Source organism: Anguilla anguilla, chromosome 2, assembly GCF_013347855.1.
Source record: "Anguilla anguilla isolate fAngAng1 chromosome 2, fAngAng1.pri, whole genome shotgun sequence".
Taxonomy (NCBI): Eukaryota; Metazoa; Chordata; class Actinopteri; order Anguilliformes; family Anguillidae; genus Anguilla; species Anguilla anguilla.
Window position 1 is genome coordinate 29,287,448 of NC_049202.1, and position 19,390 is coordinate 29,306,837.

The 19,390-nt window shown below is 39.6% G+C and overlaps 1 protein-coding gene across 2 annotated transcripts in view; it reads left to right on the forward strand.

Moving 5' to 3' along the window:
* abcc10 (ATP-binding cassette, sub-family C (CFTR/MRP), member 10) overlaps positions 1 to 15,143 on the forward strand; it is a 37,226-nt gene extending 22,083 nt beyond the window's left edge. For both annotated transcript variants that reach the window (XM_035404448.1, XM_035404449.1), the window contains exons 16-23: positions 932 to 1,275; positions 2,281 to 2,450; positions 2,669 to 2,829; positions 5,831 to 6,084; positions 8,473 to 8,618; positions 8,937 to 9,034; positions 14,053 to 14,165; positions 14,549 to 15,143. In XM_035404448.1, the coding sequence (XP_035260339.1) occupies positions 932 to 1,275; positions 2,281 to 2,450; positions 2,669 to 2,829; positions 5,831 to 6,084; positions 8,473 to 8,618; positions 8,937 to 9,034; positions 14,053 to 14,165; positions 14,549 to 14,684 (1,422 nt within the window). In that variant the 3' untranslated portion in view covers positions 14,685 to 15,143. The remainder of the gene's footprint in view (positions 1 to 931; positions 1,276 to 2,280; positions 2,451 to 2,668; positions 2,830 to 5,830; positions 6,085 to 8,472; positions 8,619 to 8,936; positions 9,035 to 14,052; positions 14,166 to 14,548) is intronic.
* Positions 15,144 to 19,390: the final 4,247 nt, after the last annotated feature.

Sequence of the window (19,390 nt, forward strand, 5' to 3'; positions counted from 1 at the left end):
AGAAATGGTGGGTAAAAAGAGATATTGGCTGTAGCATTGCCCAGGATTCGGGTGGTTGGCAGGGATCCACATCTTGTCATTCTTTGGCAACCTTGGTGGTTGACTGTGTGCCTGGAAGTCTGTCTGTTGAGCTGCACATGAATTGTGCAAAGTGTCTTCCTCAGACTCATCTCTGTACGAGCCTGGTGTACATGCTGCGGTGTGATAAGTAGTGGCAATTCATATTTTTTTGTGCCTTGGAGAGCACATTTTTTTTCTCCGCTCTATGGAATTTAATACTGAGGAACCAATACCAATGAGCATTTGGGCATTCCAGACTTGGGGAAAAAGCAATAGCAAAAAAGAAATGCATTGCCTAAAATGCCATACAGTTCATAAAAGCATGCAGACATAAGGAGCAAAATGTGTTGGTTGCGCCTGGTTTTACTTTAAAATACTACATCACAGAAACTTGATTGATTTAACCATGCTCAAAGGGGTATTCAGTGACTTTTTAAAAACTCACTTCTGTGAGCTTTTTAAAATATCCTTCTCCTGATCTGACTTAATCTCCAAGTTGTTTTGGAAGCTCCTCTGAATACTTTCGATACTTTTGCAAGCCACTGTAAGATTATTTTTCTTCAAATGCCAGGTGCAATGACAGGTCTTTTAGATAATTGCCAACAGAAGCCAATTTTTCCAGTAAAGAGCAACTGATAATCTTGCTCGTTGTCTGCATGCATTTCAGGAGTTGTTGTGAATGGATGGGTTCATTTTGTTTGCCATATTGTGTATCTTTTACTGGATTGTTAATTGCACGTACAGTTTTTCTTTGGTAGCACATGATTTAGCGTACATCATATTGTCTAATTTTTATAAATCAGTGAACCTCTATTTAAAAATCTCGTGCAAAAATAATGAAAATCTGTCATTTTGTTCTTTCTCCTTGCAGGCCACTGTCAGCTTCTTTGACACCACCCCATTTGGCTGCATTGTGAGCCGTTTCTCTTCTGACCTGTACAGCATAGATGACACATTGCCCTTTATTCTCAATATCCTTCTAGCTAACATCTTCAGTCTGCTAGGCATGCTGGTAGTGATTAGCTGGGGCCTACCCTGGATCCTGTTGCTGCTGCTGCCACTGGGCGGCCTGTACTACCACATACAGCACTTCTACCGCCACACCTCCCGCGAGCTCAAACGCTTTTACAGCCTGACCCTCTCGCCCATATACACGCACTTCTCTGAGACTTTGACTGGAATCAGCACGATCCGAGCCAGTGGCAACACCACCAGGTCAGAAACTGATTCATATGGATGGAAAGGGGAGATGGTCACTAGAAATAGCCTTGTAACTAGTGTTGTATGGTTTGCAAATGATTCATTTCTCCCTACTGACTAAAGGAGGAACATTATGAATTGGTCTTCATCAGTACATTTGTTTGTTTATTTATATAGCAAAGCCATTATAACCTAGAACTGTCAATCAAATCAAATATTTTTTCTTTTATTTTAAAATATTATTTTACTTTAGCCATCGTGAAATGGCTGGGCTACGATGCACCAGTCCAGAAGAGGTGCACATCGCTGTTTGCACTGTAACTTGCATTTCATTACAGGCATTTTGCAGATGATTATCCAGAGCAACTTACATTTGAGGATGGGGTCACCTGAAAAGTTTAGGAGAGAAAAGTAAAAAAATAAATTTAAAAAATGTTGTATTTTGGGCAAAAAGGCCATGGGTTCAAATCCAGCCTGGGCCTTTCTGTGTGGAGTTTGCAGTTGACTGCAAATCGCCCATAGGTTTAAGTGTGTGAGTGCATGATGAGTGAATGGCATTTGAAAATCGGGTGCATTTGAATTTAGTGCATTTGAATTTATGTTTGACATTGCTTTTTTATTCTCATCTAATATTTATGCTTCCTGCCTTTCATAATGATTTGTATTTTAATTTCATAAACCTGATGTTTGGGGATGCACTTATTGCTCCCCTACATTGATACAAAGTACATAGGACCATATGTAAGTGGTTGTTAACTTTGTTACATATATATAGCTTTTACTGGGAACTTCATACATATATTTCTTTACACAATGGAATGAAATCCTGTGATTGAGTTTGAGTTACTGCCACTTAGTTGCACATCATAACTTTCCAACATGACCCACCAAAACCTTACCATGGCATACTATCTTTCAGAAAAGAAAGTGGTCCCCACTGCTACTCTGTTGAAGGCATTGATAACATCTGGTATAAGTTAAAGGCTATAGATATCTGAAAATGAATTTTACATGCTCTAGGTTTGAGGAGGAAAACGAGAATCGCTTAGAGAGGAATCAGCGTTGTCTGTTTGCTAGCAATGCAGCCATGCAGTGGCTGGACATCCGGCTGCAAATGATTGGTGTCGCCGTGGTGACCGGAATCAGTGTGATTGCTGTTATTCAGCACCAAACCAGATCCGTCAATCCAGGTGAGTATCAGTGCTGAGAAATGGGCGCTTGGCGTGTGTTCTTTGGGGAATACTTGGCTAAGAAAGGATTTGGATCAAAAAATCCTCTAGACACAAACGGCAAGAATTTGTTAAAAATCATTTAAGTGCAGGGTTGTCACCTAGAAGTGTTTATGTTTGTGAAGAAATTGAGAGACACATGCATCTACGAGTATGTAGGATTGATTTTTCTCCCACAGGCTTGGTTGGTCTCTTGCTATCCTATGCCCTGTCAGTCACCAACCTACTGTCAGGGCTCATCTTCAGCTTCACACAGACGGAAACACAGATGGTGAGCGTAGAGCGGACTGAAGAGTACTCTACTGACATTCCAGTTGAACCACAGCTTGGTACCCTTGAGGTGAGGAATGCTTTTGACAGCACAGTGGCCTTAGAAGTTCTATTCTGTTTGCAAACATGAAGTGTTGTTTTATACAAGGGTCAAAAATAGAATGTGATCTTTGCTGTGAACTATTATTGCAGTATTTTCTAGTAAGATTCCAGTGAAGTTTGTTCCAATTGTACATGGTTCTGTATACCTTAGGCTGCTAACTAAATTGTCAGCTTGCTAGCATCCAGCTGGTTGTTCTGCTGTTACTTTTTAACAAATCTCATGTGGGACATCTAATTAATCATTTGGCCTGTTCTGGGCCCTAGGAAACTTCAGAGGGCTTGGCCAGGGTGTCCTAGAGTTAAGACACACAGAGCAGGAACTGGGGGTATCCATTTGAGGCATAAATGTGTTCAACAGAGGTGGCCTAGCAAACCTCATGCTGGCATACCTCATGCTATTAAGATGCCATACTGGTTTGTCCAACTAAAAAATAATGACAACAGCATTTTTATTAGACAAAATTCCCATTATACTGTTCACAGCTATAAAATGACTCCCTAGATAATAGTGGCGGCTGGTGATAAAAATTGGGGGGAGAGGGGGGGGAACAAACAAACTGAAGCAGCACTTCATAGCTCAGCAAATAAAATAAATAAATAATCTAAAAACAACACAACACACTAATGTTGCCTAAACACTGGCCAGTAGCACTACTTGAACATATTTTGCCCTCCTTAATAATATAAAATAATATGTAGAGATGGCAAAATGCCCATTTCACCTACATCACCTAAAGTTACCAACAGGCAACAGCTCAATTTCTAAATATGGAACTACTAAAGTCATTTTTACTGCCACTGTTACATTCTATGAAGTCATAAAAAGTAGGAAAATATTAGCTAACTCCAATGTCATTTATAGAGCCTTCAGCTGCCATCTGCTGGACAAAATGTGAATGTGAATACTGATGTTTAAAGGAGGCAACAAAATTCACCAACCCACGGAATATCCCGGGATTATCGGAGCTCTCACTCTCATCGTGGCCACGCAAAGCCAACTCCACAAGGCTCCACAAAATTTAACACAGTCTATTATTCTGGACAGGATGTGTCGATTTTGTCATCTCTTCGTTGTGCCTTCTAATGCCAATCCTGTAGCCTTCATATAGTTGTTCAGCAGTGCTAAACCTGCCAAAAAAATTTAGTCTCGTACTATTGTCTAGACGGCTGCAGCTACTTTCGTGCCGTTTGCATTTTTCAGAAAGATGTTATAGGTCTTGTACCCCCGTCGTTGTCCACAACGCTTCGGTGCCGACACTTTGAAATAGCAAACACGGAAAGCAATAAAAGGCATTACTTACACCACATCCAGCTAGCCAACTCCGTTTGTCATAACAAGAGCCCGTTCCGGGTGTATGCTCGTCCTCGATCACTTGCCTGCTGCTGAATTTGTAAAATGGGTCGGTCCGGTCCAAGCTCCTTTATCTTCTTTTTTTCTTCCAGTGAACGCCTTGTGAATGGGCGTTTTTGAAAGGAAATAACCAAATTTTCATTGATTTCCGCGGTTCTACTTGAAGTTGCCATCTCCTGAAAGTAACGGTCAGCTACCTAAGGAGCAGGAGTGACCGTCGCGCATCTGTAGTTATATTAATGGCAGGCGTGAACATGAAAGATAGCGTCGAGAATTGTCCAATCACATTAGATCAAAAAACATAAAAACAATAACGATTCGCTGCCAATAAAAGTAGGAGTGTCTGGGGCACAGAGAGCTGCGCCCCGTGGAAAATCTGAAGCAACCATTTAGAGAGCAGCCTCAGGTCACCTGCTTGCCAAAAGCCCTTCACCCAGGAAGTAGGCTATAATCACACAGAAATCAACCAAATACAATTTGATTTTGGAACCAATTTTTAATGAATGCTGGCAGGCGCTGACAGACTACCAGGCGCATTGTACGAGTAAACAATTTTTATTTTAGAATTATTCCTCATTTAGGGGTGCGGCACCCCAGCGCCCCGCATTATAGGTCTTTAACATTGTTATTTTTTAAGGTTGTTGAACTTCATCTTTAGATTACATATGGATATTTGGCGTAATTTAAATGTCTTAATTTTAAACTTATTTTGAGTTGTATACTTGATGAAGGTTGATCCAACAGATTGCCCTGCCTATCAACAAATTTGGTGATTTAATTAATTATTGATATCTTTGATAAAAATTAGCAAATTAAATAGACTAAATTTATTTTACAGGTTGGATAAATCAGGGGTTTTAACTGTTGATGCACTTGTGTTTGGTATTCAGAGTGCAGGACGTCAAACGAGAATGTTAACTGGCTAAAAGCACTGGATTTAGAAAATTAAAAATATTTCACGTCTACTAGCTCTGCCCTGTTGGCTCAGTTCAAAATGCTGTCTGGAAGGGGTAGAGGTGTATGTGGCCTTTTTGGAGAAGATGCAAAGATGGATGCAGAGTACTGTTGTTCGTAATTTTGTAATTCGAGATACACACACTACATTTTATAGGCAACATTTGCATAAAACAAAACTGCAAAAATTATCTAAATGTTGAAAAAAAAAAAAAACCACCACCATGGTGATGGAAATTTTACCTTATGCATGATGGTTATACATTGATTGCAACAGCACTAATAAAGCTATCTGCAAGGCATTGTAGTATTACAGGTTTAATTGTTTACATTTTTTAAAGGTAATTATTTAAAGATTAAAATCTTTAAAATAAACTCTGGGTGGCAGTGGAGTATAATGGGTAAGGGGTTGGTCTTGTAATCTGAAGGTCATAGGTTCCCAAGTAGGACACTGCTGTTGTACCCTTGACCAAGTACTTAACCTACATTGCTTCACTATATATCCAGCTGTATAAATGGATGCAATGTAAATGCTATGTAAGAAAGTTGTGTAAGTCGCTCTGGATAAGAGCGTCTGCTAAGTCCCTGTAAGGTAGTGTAAAGAGTGTACAATTATACTCTTTGTTTTCATTCCTGTCTGATATTTTTGTCTGCTCTCTTCAAGGTATCCCACTCATGGCCAGAGCAGGCGCAAATAGAGTTTCGAGGGGCAGTGCTCACTTATCGGCCAGGTCTGCCAAATGCACTGGATGGGGTGAGCATACTGATCCGCCCTGGGGAGAAGGTGGGCATAGTGGGGCGCACAGGCTCTGGGAAGTCCAGCCTGTTCCTGGCCCTCTTTCGCATGGTGGAACTGAGTGGTGGGCACATCCTCGTAGACCAGGTGGACATCACCCAGATCGGTTTGGCATCCCTGAGGTGAGGAGGCCTGGTGGAGGACCTTTTAGGGCAGTGGTCCAAGCGTCCGTCTATGCTGTTTGACCTTGTAATTGTAATCAAACTTTATTTGTGGCCATTGATGTTGATTCTGAATTTATTGGCTTGACAGTATTTTCAAATTGATTTCCCCTCCAAGTTTTTTTGATTCCATGTTCTATAGATAATGCAGAGCTCACTGAATCTTTCAGAAATTCCCATTTTAAAAAACACAGTTCATGATTATTTCTGATTTGGACCAATTTCCCATTGGTTTTAAGCAAACTGACATTTATAGATACTGTGCCTCCATAACGTTTGGAACAGAGACATATTTTTTTTTAATTTGGCTATGTAATCCACAATTTTATATTTGCAGTCAAACAATTCATATGTGGTTAAAGTGCAGATTCACAGTTTTTATTAAAGGCTATTTTTATATATTTTGGCTTCACCATGTAGAACTGACTTCTTTAGTGCTCATATGAGAGAGTTTTCAGTATCTAGTCTTGATTCTATGCTTTTGATTGCCTTTGGAGTCCGTGCCATTGCCATTTTTTAGCATAAAGACTAGAGTTTTGCCAATAAAATCCCAAGGTTTGGCTTATGTCTCTGACTGTTTTTTTCATATTTCTCATCCTTATAATGGCTTTTTGTACTCACTGGGACAGCTCTGGTAAACTCAATGCTGACAAACACCCCAAGAAAAGAGAAACAGAGAAGATAAGGTTAAGGCTGCTTGACACTTGATGCTAAGCTGCCTAGTGTGTCCACTCCGTAGGGCCAGCTTGACACTTGACACTTGAGGCTAAGCTAACTAGCGTGTCTGCTTCGTAAAGTGAGCTTGACACTTAAGCTGAGCTACCTAATGTGTCATCTCCGTAAGGGCCAGCTTGACACTTGAGCCTGAGCTAACTAGCATTACATTACATTACTTAACATTACAGGCATTTAGCAGACGCCCTTATCCAGAGCAATTTAAACAACATTCTACATGGCATTTACTTTGCATCCATTTATACAGATGGAGATGGACTGAAGCAATGCAAGTTAAGTACCTTGCTCAAGGGTACAACGGCAGTGTCCTATCTGAGAATCAAACTTATGATCTTCAGGTTACCACACCAGTTCCTTACCCATTATAGAGGGTATGCACATGACGTCACAGTAAGTGGAAGTCCTGTGGTTACACCCACTGAGTGGCAGAAAGACTACTGAGTGGCAGCGTTAGCGTTCAGCTTGAATGCCGCGAAAACACAAAAAACACATCTAAAATGGGAAAGAGCTGTTGTGCGATTGACTGTACAAATAGATTCAACAATAAATCGGAGCTGTCTTTTTACAGACTGCTGAAAGCTAAAGAAAAGAGAAGCAAATGGGTCGCTACAATTCGCAGAAACAATTGGAATCCAGGCACCAAAATGTGGATTTGCGGTTGTCATTTTGTGTCAGGTATGTTGGATTTTTGGGTAAAATCATACCTTAAGTTAGGTAGCTAGTGTATTGACTACTCATCAATTAAATATTTAGCATCTTTCATTTATATTCTGCGTAACTGTAAAGTTTTTGTCAGCATTTATTAAAAAACATCTATGATGATGAGCCTTGTGTTCTACAAACAAAAGGAATATGGTTAGATAGTGTTAGCTAGCCAAGCATATAAATTAAGGTATGCTTTTACCCAAAAATACAACATACCTGACACAAAATAACAACCGCAAATCCACGTTTCGGTGCCTGGATTCCAGTTGTTTCTGCAAATTGCAGCGATCCATCTGCTTCTCTTTTCTTTAGCTTTCGGCACTCTGTAAAAAGATAGCTCCGATTTCTTGAATGTCCATAGACCACTGGTTCTTTGGTAAGTTGTAAGGATCACTGTCGAGTCCAACTGCCTTTAATTTAAGCGTTTGTTTTACTCCCGGTTTTGCAGTTTCCTATACTAAAGGCAGCCATGTGGCAGCATGTTTTGCCACTCAGTCCGACTGATGGGGCGTAGTCCAGTGGGAAAGTGACGTCAATGTATACCCTCTATAAGGGGCGGGAGCCCCATGGAAAGAGAAACAGAGAAGATAAGGTTAAGGCTCCGCTCCGTTGATGCGAGTTTGACACTTAACGCTAAGCTCCCTACTGAGCTCAGATATCCGCGTTTAATTTCATAGACTCCATGATTATACTTCACCATTTAGCCGGATTATAGGACTGTAGGAATGGCTAACTATAGGATTGACTAAAGAGGTAAGCTTAAATATGCAGGGGTTTTAAAAACCAGATGATTAGATGGATCTTAAATCAGCTACAAATACAAAAAGACTTAATAAATCAACATCAGCGTTCAGTGGAAATGTGGAGTGTTTTTTTATATTTGTTTCCCATTTGTGACTTCCCTTGCAGGTCAAAGTTGGCCATTATACCTCAGGACCCCTTCCTGTTCAGTGGGACAGTACGAGAGAACCTAGATCCCTGTGGATGTCACCAGGACTCTGACCTGCTGGATGTGCTGGAGCAGTGCCATCTCTGCCAGACCATAGACAGGATGGGTGAGAGAGGGGGTGTGGCAGCGAAGGACAAAAAATTACTGTACAGCCAGATAGGTGCTAGACAGACACCTGAGCACATAGAAAAGGGTTTGATATGTTATCTGAAAAAATTGAGACCACACAACATAACGTAGCTTCATAAAGAAGTACTATAGGAGAACTACAAAATAAAATTAGGATTGATTTTACATGGTACTACCCATGCACATTTTTGGTTTCCTTTATCCTGTGCTTGGAATATGTCCATATATTTCAGAATTAAAGTGTATAACTATAAATCCATGTAATGTTTATATTTTATTGTCTGTAATGCAAAAGGAGGGCTGTGTGCAGAAGTGGGAGAAAAAGGGAAGTCTCTCTCCTTGGGGCAGAGGCAGTTGCTGTGCCTGGCACGGGCCCTACTGACACAGGCTAAGGTACTGTAGCAGCCAAAAATATCCCTAATGTACCATAATCTACTTTTATTTAACCTCCCTCTAAAATAGGATTTTTTTTGGTAAAACAGGCATTGCACAATAAACAGGACCTATCCTGTTTCAAAGCTAATTTGAAGAATTGCTTTTTGCCCCCCAATTTTGAATGGTCAGCTGTATTCACTAGCCTAATCATTGCTGCAGCCTCCAGGACACAATTTGATCTTGCACAGACATGTGTCAGAGACATGTGTGGAGCTTCAGCAGACTGTGGGTGCCTAATTGACTAATATCCCAGCCAACTTAATCCCTCCCTGGGCACTGGTCACTACTGCCAATTATTGTCTGTCAGCCACAGTTGGATTTTAGAACATATTGTGGGGCCTATCCATACACTAGAATGCTGCCTTAACAGCCTGAGCCTCCTAGAATTGGACATTTCTGAAGGAAGTTGAATACGCATGTACTTTTCTATTTATGAGTAATGCTTGTTTACCGAAACATATGTACAACCAGTGATTGACTTTTTTTTTTTTGCCATTTCCATTTTCAATACATTTGAATTTATGCATTTCATTTGTATTTATGAAATCCAAATACAATACACCCACACCTTAGACCGTTTCACTTTCAGCATTTTGACTGAACATTACTTACCGTGCTAATGAGTCAGCAGACCGAATTAATACAGACAGCTCAGAAATAAAGCACCAATACTATGTTGTGATTTACTGGTCGTATGGAAACCGGCTCAAGATAATGACTTCTTCACGGCAGGTATGTCGATTTTCTTAAAGTGAGAATGGCCAAAATTCTGCAGTTAAGTACTTTTTAACTGGGCTACTGTAGCTACCCTGCAATGCCACATTTATAAATTAATGTTAGCTTGCCCTATAGATCCTCTATACATACCGTTAGTAGTTCTGTCGTGTACACAATAAATTAGAAACACTTCAATTTAAAAACATGACAAACACTTTCGTTTATTTTTATTCATGGTAAAGGGAAATAACTGAATTCATGCCATCCATGTGTTTCATTCAGCTAGCATGTATATGTGTTTGCATGTATTTGTGTATGCATGTCTCTCATAGCATGCATTTCTATCCATTACTATTATCACTTACTCATAAAAACATAGTACAAAAAGAAATGATATCTGAAGAAAAACACGTTTTCAGCGTACAAAATGCCAAGTTACTCACACCCTGTATGCAAGTCATTATTTCTAACTTGCAAAATCTAGGCCTGCCATTTGAAGTATTGATATCAAAATGAGGCCAACTTACAAACAATATTAGCTATCTTAGCCCACACAAATTAAACAAATTGTATTTCAAAGCAGTGCTACCCAATGTTGCCTAAATTATTTGAAGTCACTTGGCCCTGTGTTTTTTCATCTTACCATCGGTAGACAATGTGGCCATTCGGACTTTCTGTCGCATCAAAATGTCAAATAGGAAAAAAATAGCCTCATGGAAGACGACAGACATGCTTTGTATGTGCGAGTAACTCTGCATTTTTGTACGTTTAAAACGCGTTTGCTTCAGATAGTAGTTTATATAATGATTTGGCTGAATACTCAGTTCTGATTGGCTGGGAAGTGTGCATTCTTTTTCCATATGCACCCAGCTATGAAGCAGCGCCGGCAAAAGCTAAATCACGGTTCTAAATTAATGTGCATTAATGGTGTCACTCGAAAACAAACGTGGACAATGATAATTTTTTTCGTAAATTGCCAGCAAGCCAACTTTTACAATAGCCTATCATACTTGCAGCAGTGTTAAGGGGTGTGTCCAGCCTCTGCCAACTCAATCATAGTCAGCTGTTGTTCATTAATGACTACAGAGAGTGGCTAGTCTAGCTAACCTATAGCTGGATTTAGCACTGCCAACCGTTCTGTAAATTATGGAATCATCCTGTGATTGGAAAGTAAAAGCGGCATTTATGGAAGAAAATAAGGTTCAAAAAGATTAGAATAAGAAAACGATTTTAATTTAAGAACACATTAAATTTAACTGATTTGAATTTTCAGATTTTTAAACTGAATTCAATACATGAGAATTTATTCACTTCAAAATTTATAGTTTCGAAAAAATTTAGCTTCCAAAAATTCTAATCCTAAAAACCCAGGCTCTCAAAAATACTGGTTCCATTTTTACAATGCCTCAAATTCAGTTTAGAAAATTTTGTTTCAAAACGAGATCATGGGTTACACAGGAAAAGGGGTAGAATGTGGATAAAGTTGATTCTACTTGTAGCCAATCAATATTTGCACTGAATTAGTATTTTGCAATCCTTGACTGAAAAATACTACTGCTGTCCCGCCAAAGGACAAGGGCAGGCAGTTTGACAAGCCCATGCAGTGACAGCAAGAGTCCATCACAATCTCCCGTATGGATTTGACTTGAATTAAACATTGTCTGACTGACCATATTGGTTACCAATCTACACCTTGAGCCGACCAGAGGAGGATGGGTTTCCCCCTTGGGCCTGGTTCCTTCCCATCTGCCACAGGGAGTTTTTCCTTGCCACTGTTGCTTTAGACTTGCTCCTGTGGGGGTTTAGGCCAGGGTTGTCTGTGAAGGGTATTGTGACAATTGTTTGTGAAATGGGCTATATAAATACATTTTGATTGATTGATGTCCACAAAATGTGATGTGTGTGAGCGCTCTATAAAAGCGTTTGATAATATAAAAACAGTAAACTGCTTGCTCACGTTGGACGCCTTCATTAAAGGGCTCCAGCTGCGCTGGTTCAGTTGCAACCCGCTCCGAATTAGAAGCATAGCAGAACTAGCTAGCTAGTGGTGAGCTAACGGTCTGCTGAACGTGTGTCTGGAGAGGTGGCTAGCTGACTTGCTATTCAAAACGGTATTTACTGGCTTACTCACATAATTTACACGTATATCATTCTAGCAATTGACTGATAACAATAAAACTTGTCTGTAACACGTTTGCTGTCCTTCTTCCCACAAACCACACATTTCTCCCTTCTCAGACACACACAGGTTTTATTGCGCTTTAACTCCGTACATACACAAACCAAAACAAAACACTCACGATAAGGAAGGTGAATTCGCACGCTGCGTCGCTCCCACGTGTGTCTCTCATTCCAGCGCCCCGGTCTCACTGCAGGCAGAGCATATAAACAATTAGCAATTAATTGTCATCACCCACACCTGGGTTGCAGCGCCAGCAAAACCGTTCCCTCTCTGCCCGCAGATGGCACCCTAACCACACCACCCCTCCACATTGTCTGACTAGTTCAAGGGGCAACAACTCTCCTCTATGAGTGAAGCCTTTTACCCCAGTGGCTACTGCATGAACTGCAACGCCTGGTTGCAAAAAGAACTTGAAACCCTGCCCACCCAATGTTAAGTCAATGGGGAAAGCCTGAAAAGAGGCCAATTAAAGGAAATATAAAGTCAATACATTTTTTACACAAGAAATGATGGTTTAACTAGTTAATCCCATCCCTTGTAATGTCTCCCCTGGGTCTCATTTTTAAAAATAATTCCGCCAAAATTCCAAAATCTGGGTTAAATTCAGTGCATGCAATGTGGCTTGTCCTACTACCGTATGACCATATAAGGATTTCCCCATCCTCGCAACCAGGCAGAGTGTTTCAGCGGCAGGTGTGATGCTGTGTCGTTTTATTCCGATTAGCTAGTTACACACGATCTCACCATTTAAAAGTCCAAGGTTTAAAAATGTTGTGTGCTGGTTCAGCTGTAATAACCGCTATTTATCTATCTGTCTATATAACTAGCTAGCCAGTTAGCTAGTGATCTATTTAATCTATTTTTCTATGTAAATATCGTAACACTAAACGTATCTTGCACATTAACTTTTTTGAAATATTATGACAGTACGATTCTGTGGTTGCAAGGCCACGCTTGTTGTCCAGACGTGGGAGTGTCTAATTACCATGTAAGGTAGTCGGGGTGGATTTTCCTGTAGTCGCGGACTCGTCTTTCGCTCCACTGTGCTTGCGTTGGTTGCAACGGGCAATGTGGCTGCGCCCTTGTTTGGGCTTCATGCGCCAGTGAGCACTAACCATAGCAAATCAGTGGGTGACGTCATGAAGCACTTCGTCCATATTTTTATACGGTCTATGAACTAGTTACAAAAGTGCATAACACCATGGACAGATAATACAACTAGCTGCACTTACCATTTTAGCCTATGCTTCGCTGTTGCTGTGCAGGACTGCCGGATGTGGCCTCAGGTCTCGTTGGGGTTATCAACTGGAATGTAATCTTCATTCATTCATCCTTTTCCTAGAGATTGACCAAGTTGTATGGACAATTCCATTCCTTTTCATGAGTAACCCGGATGCTGTGGGCATGTTTGGAAACTGAATTTCTACAAACTGAATTTTTAACAATTGAATTTGAGGTATTGGAAAAATGTAACCTGAATTTTTGGGAGCCTTGTTTTTTAGGATTAGAATTTTGGGAAGCTAAATTCTTGATCTGCATTCAAAGCTATAAATTTCAAGTGAATAAATTCAAATGTATTGAATTCACATTTTTTTAAAAATCTAATATATTAATTTCACTGTTTAAAAATCAGTTAAATTGAATGTATTATCAAATTCAGATTGTGTTCTTAAATTCAAATTTTTTTTAACCTTATTTTCTTTCCATAGGTGTTCCATATTGAACTCATACAGGACACATATTTGAATATTTGTGGAATACTTAAGTAATGTTTCCATTGCAGTAGAATCTCATATTTAAAAACAAATGTTTTGATTATAATTATTGGCTGTTTGTTGGTATGATAAGGATAATGATCTAGGTGCTGTGCATTATGCAGTTCGATTGCGGAGGGAAATTTACTACGCAGCCCTTCAGTCATTATCTCTTACTAATTTACATAATGAGCCTGAACAATTGAGGTGAACATGACTGTGTTGGTTTCAGGGGGCCTTTCTTCTACCTATTTATGTACACAAAGGCAAACTATTGAATTCCAATATCTAACATAGCCGCAACTGTCTTTGTCTTTGCCAAGATACTTTGCATTGATGAAGCTACAGCCAGTGTTGACCAGAAGACAGACAAGCTGCTACAACAGACTATACAGGAGAAATTCAGAGACAAGACTGTCCTTACCATTGCCCACAGGTGAGCATCTCATGGATCATATTCCTTGTGCTGATTTTATAAGGACCCAATGTCTAAAGTAGTGCTATACACGTATGGATAACAAGCTTGCAATTAAAAAACATTTGTCAAAAAACAAAATTATTTGACAACATTTGTCATACATTGTGTACATTAAACTAAATGTAAGTTCTCTGTACCCCATCTCAAATAAAATATTTGATCTTGTAACAGCTTTAATTAAAAGAGATTTAAAGCAATGACTTTATAATCACCCATGTTGTTTGTATTTACATATGGTACATATGCTGCTTGGATTTAAAAAAAAAAAAAAAAAAAGTCAGGAAAGGTTTGTATTGTATTTGTGCCATTCAAAATGTATCCTTTTGACTCCTGCTTTACAGAATCAACACTATTATGGATTCTAATAAAGTGCTGGTGATGCATGCAGGGAAAGCAGTGGAGTTTGACAGTCCTGCTGTTCTGTGCCAAAGAGATGACTCTCTTTTCAAAAAGCTTGTGTATGGACAGCCAGAGTGAGGATAGACTAGCAGAATAAGATCAGGGAGAAATGGAAAGTTGAAGGAACTAACAGTACCTGGCTTCTTGCTTCTGGCTTGGCCTGTTTCTTGCCACACTCTGAAGAAACTGCTGTTATTATTTAATTTCTACTACTAGATATAATGTCTGACAGACAAAAATGGCGCTGCCCCTGCCTCCTCAGTCAGTCATTCAGTCAGTCAGTCAGTCTTGCAGCAATGTGTGTCATTTTACATAAATACACAAACACAGACTCCACACAGATACGAGGATGACAACTGTGCAGGACTTATGAGCACCCAATCAACCATTTGGGGTGACTAGTGAGCAATGAGACACTGTCATCCTGGGTGACTGAAACCCTGTGTTCCCTGGAAGACACTATTGTGAATAGAATTTTTTACTTGTCCGAAACTGAAAATAAAAGTCTATTAAAAAATAAAGCCGACAGAGATATGATTTATCAGCATAAGAAGTTTAATAACAATTGCAACACAATGTGTGTGTGTGTTTGTGTCAGTTTTTGTTTGTGTGTGTGCGCATGCATTTTTGTGTTTGTGTGTACATGTGAGTGTGAATGCACTTGTGTGTGTGTGTTTCTTGTGTGCTTGTGTGGGCATGTGTGTGTGTGGGGGGGGTGGGGTGGGGTGGGGGGGGGGGGGGTGGTGATCAGTACTCTAGCTCATCTTCGCTCCCCACCAGCACAAGCTTCTCTTCCCCATCTTCCCTCTCTCTTGATGACCAGGGGTTAAACTGTGATCTATGTCTGCGCAGTCTGGATGTCCACCATTGCTGGGCAGCTGAGACTGCATCAAAGAAAGTTGCTTCATGGAGGGTGGTTAGGGCCAAAACCTTTACATAAGCATTTAACAATGCGATTGCTTTTGCTACTTGCATTGTGTGCTGCTATCGATTTTGCTACCTACACAGCCACTTGCATTGTGCAATGTGGTTGGCTTTGCTACTTATTCTACCAGTTGTGTTGTGCTGTGCAGTTGGTTTTGTGATTTGCTTTGCTTCATTTTGGACTTCCCACAATGCGATTGCCTTTGCTACTTACTCCGCTTCTTGCGATGTGCCATGCAATTGGTTTTGTGACTTGCTGTGCTACTTCTTGACCTAGCTGCAAAGCTAACTGCAGAGCTAGTTGCTAATGACTAAAGCCGCGTTTCCACCGCAGGAACTATACCCCGGAACTAGGAACCTTTTGAGGAACTCAGTGCGTTTCCACCGCAGGAACTAGGGTCTAAATTTAGTTCCTGGGGCTTTATTTTACCCCCCAAAAGGTTCCTGCTCGGGGGGTAGTACTTTCCGAAAGTACAGGAACCTTTTGGGTGGAGCTTGCAGCGCTGAACATTTCTGATTGGTCGAGTACTCGCAGCATTTTTTTGTTTTCAGGCGCCATGTTTAAAAATAAGCAGGCGCAAACCAATTTATTTTCATAATAACTTCAAATCAAACTTGTATGTTATGCGGCGCAGTAGCCTACTTTTGGTTATAGCCTGCCAACGTCTTGGAATTATAACGTGTGTTCTTCTGCTCTTTTCTTGCTTTAGTATTCGTTTTATAAGCATTCGTGCTGGGACAGCATATTACGTACTAAAACATTCAAACGGATTAATTCGGTTGCTGAATATTTTCTTCCGGATTTTCTTTGTTAGCCCGTTGTAATTGACTCAAAACGTTTGATACAGTTACGTGAGGTATGCGGTAGTTCTGCGTAATTAACATTGGTGATACAGTAAAAGCAAACTGGAAATCACCTTCCGCACTTTTTGTCAGGGTAAAATAAAAGGTTAATTCTAGTAACCGTCCCTTTAGCTTTTTCAGACTGCCGTAATTTTACTGCCATTCTTCAATTCCACGAAAAGACCAGGAAGACTATGGACTAATTTATGGTGCATGGTTCGCATCTGGAGGGCACACTTCGCTGCTCGGCTAGCAGTAACTTCGAAGGAAAGCAAACGGTGGCTGTACCACTACTAATTTACATTTTCACGCAAGTCCGAGTTTTCGTTCTATTCTTGTCATTTTGCGATTAGCCTATATGGAATTGACGACGAGAAAGTAATCAAACAGCAAATTGTTTACAACGTGTGCATGTTTTCTGCTGTTGTTGCCAGTTATACATATAAATGTGAATGCATTCTGTCGCTTCGGATGTCAAGACATGAAAGCGAATGTTCGCATAAAAACATAATGAATGTGTTTGAGAGGATATATGAAAATCAATAAATACAAAAGTAACCATATATAGTCATTGTTGGTAACCCGTTGTATATAAGTGGAATAAACCCCTCCGGGCTGTCCCGGTTATTAGAAAATAATGTAGGCTACTTCGGTGGTAGTATGGGGTTACAGAAGAAATCATATGACAGATGGACCGACGACAACGTCGCTTTTTCATACGTCAGTGGGCTAATTTGCCTAATCTTCGCGGTACTTTAGACCCCGGTGGAAACGCAGACAACCATTGGCTGAAGGAACCTTTTAGTTCCTGGTAAAGTAGTTCCTGGGACTGAAAGTTCCGGGTAATTTTGGTGGAAACGCGGCTTTAGAGAATGACATAGGAACTTGCTAATGGTCCTGCCTTTCATTTAACTACTTGTTTGGCAACTTGCTTAGCCACTAGCATAGCTATTTGTTTGGCTACTACTGCTTAGCTGCGTTTTAAAAACTACAACTTTAAAAAACTAACACACCGGCTTGGAGAAAAACAGTTTATCCTCCGAATTAAGACAATTGAAATAAACCAACCTCAATCAATTTATTGAAACACTAAAAAAACACCAAAATATTGGTTAATCGCTCAGCGCTACTTGCAGTCAGCTTGCTAAGTTCTGGCAAAATCAGATGCTGGATTCGCCAATACAGACTCATTGACTAATTTGAAACCTTTACAATATCTACTTTATTTGAAGGACTTTTTCAAAGTGTCTCAAAATACTTTTCCCCGAATTGTAACCAGCTTACAGACTAATCATACAAAAACATGAAACTGAGATGTATTGCTGTTGCTTTTTCTAGCTGCAAAGCTAGAAAAAGCAACATTGAGCGTACATTGAGGGTAACATTGAGCAAAACCTTGGTCCTTCTGATATGAAATGTTTAGTCAGATTTTTTAAACGAAATCTGGACTTGGCTTTCTGCATTGGAATGTACACAGTCAGTTTCCAAAAATTGTATGAAATGTCTGAAACTTGGTTAATTTCTTAAATCCTCAATTAGACACAGACATCTAAAAATGGCATTCTCTTAAATTAGTGCTTTTATCAGTCACTGATTCAAGGTGCACTGCTGTAACACCTACACAGTTGTAAAGCATAGATTCTTTGCACTTTGATGCAAAAAACCCTGTCTTGATCGGTAAAACCACAAGAAATTACAAGGCAGTCCCCTTCCCCAAAGGTGGGCTGAAATTGACACCCAGTTGATGATTATATATTTCATAAACCAATAACTGTCAGTAACCAGTCAAACAACTTAATAGTAATACTATGAATTAACACATTTAATTTTACTTTGAGCATGAACTGACTCAGGAAGCCTATATAACCTGTAACCTGATTTGACATGCAATCTACAAATTGCACTTGTAAGTCTAGGCCATAGCCTCAGTCCTAGGTAGGCACGTATGGTGTGTTATAGAAATGTCCTGTATAAGGATTGTACTTTTTACATGATTACATTGAATTTACTTCTTTTCAAATGGGCAAGTTTCAGTGATGTCATGATTGACAACAAGATCCCCTTTGGTGCATATAAAATTATTAATAAGCCATTTAGTACATCAAAGGATCACCGTTATCCTTACTTTTGTGTGATCAAATCCATGCTCACTAGCCACTGAGATACAATCATACAAGTAACTAGCTTTATACTGTGTTCACACATTTTACAGTAATGCTGTAAAAATCAATATTTGGGTGAGCCATGAAAAAACTGGGTGGGCCAAGACCAGTTGTATGCAAGCTCTGAGGCACATAGCAAGCCTACAGCATTGACTAAAAAACCGCCAAATTCAGCATGTTAGAGATAGCTATATAAATAGCTCAAATAACACGAAAGAAGGCAAAGGCTTTCGATAAGTAATCCCCATGGACATGAACATTAATCGACAAAATGTACATAAAACCGAAAATATTCTTATCATAACTGGCCCTGAACATGAATTAAGTAAAAATATCCATAAAAGCCAAAGGAAGAATGGGACCAAAACAACAGTTATGTTTAAACAGGCAGGAAAATAAAAATGAGCCTACATTCAATTCATGCATTAATTACACTTATGTTTGCATGCTAATTTATTTATTATTTAGCTATGTGTCTAAAAACTAAAGTGCTTGAATTACAATATTAGAGGGGTAAATATGGTTTAAGTTCATGAAACATGATGAAGTATTTCCAAAAGTATGTGGACACTATGAGTGGAGGGAGAAGCCACTATTTGTATATGTATCTGTATTTGTTCATTCAACAAAATTATTTGTATTTGTATTTTTATTCTGATTAAAAACCAGTAGTGGGCGTGTTGTAAACTGGAAATTGGTGGCGTCAGGTGTATTCAGTATTACAGCATCGATTTCTGCACCAGTAACAACCTAATTTGATAAAGATGAAATCATATGTTGCAAAACTATTTTCTTGAAATAAAGGACACAACTCAATCAAATTGAGTTGCAAAATTGGCTTTGGGCCTCTTTTTA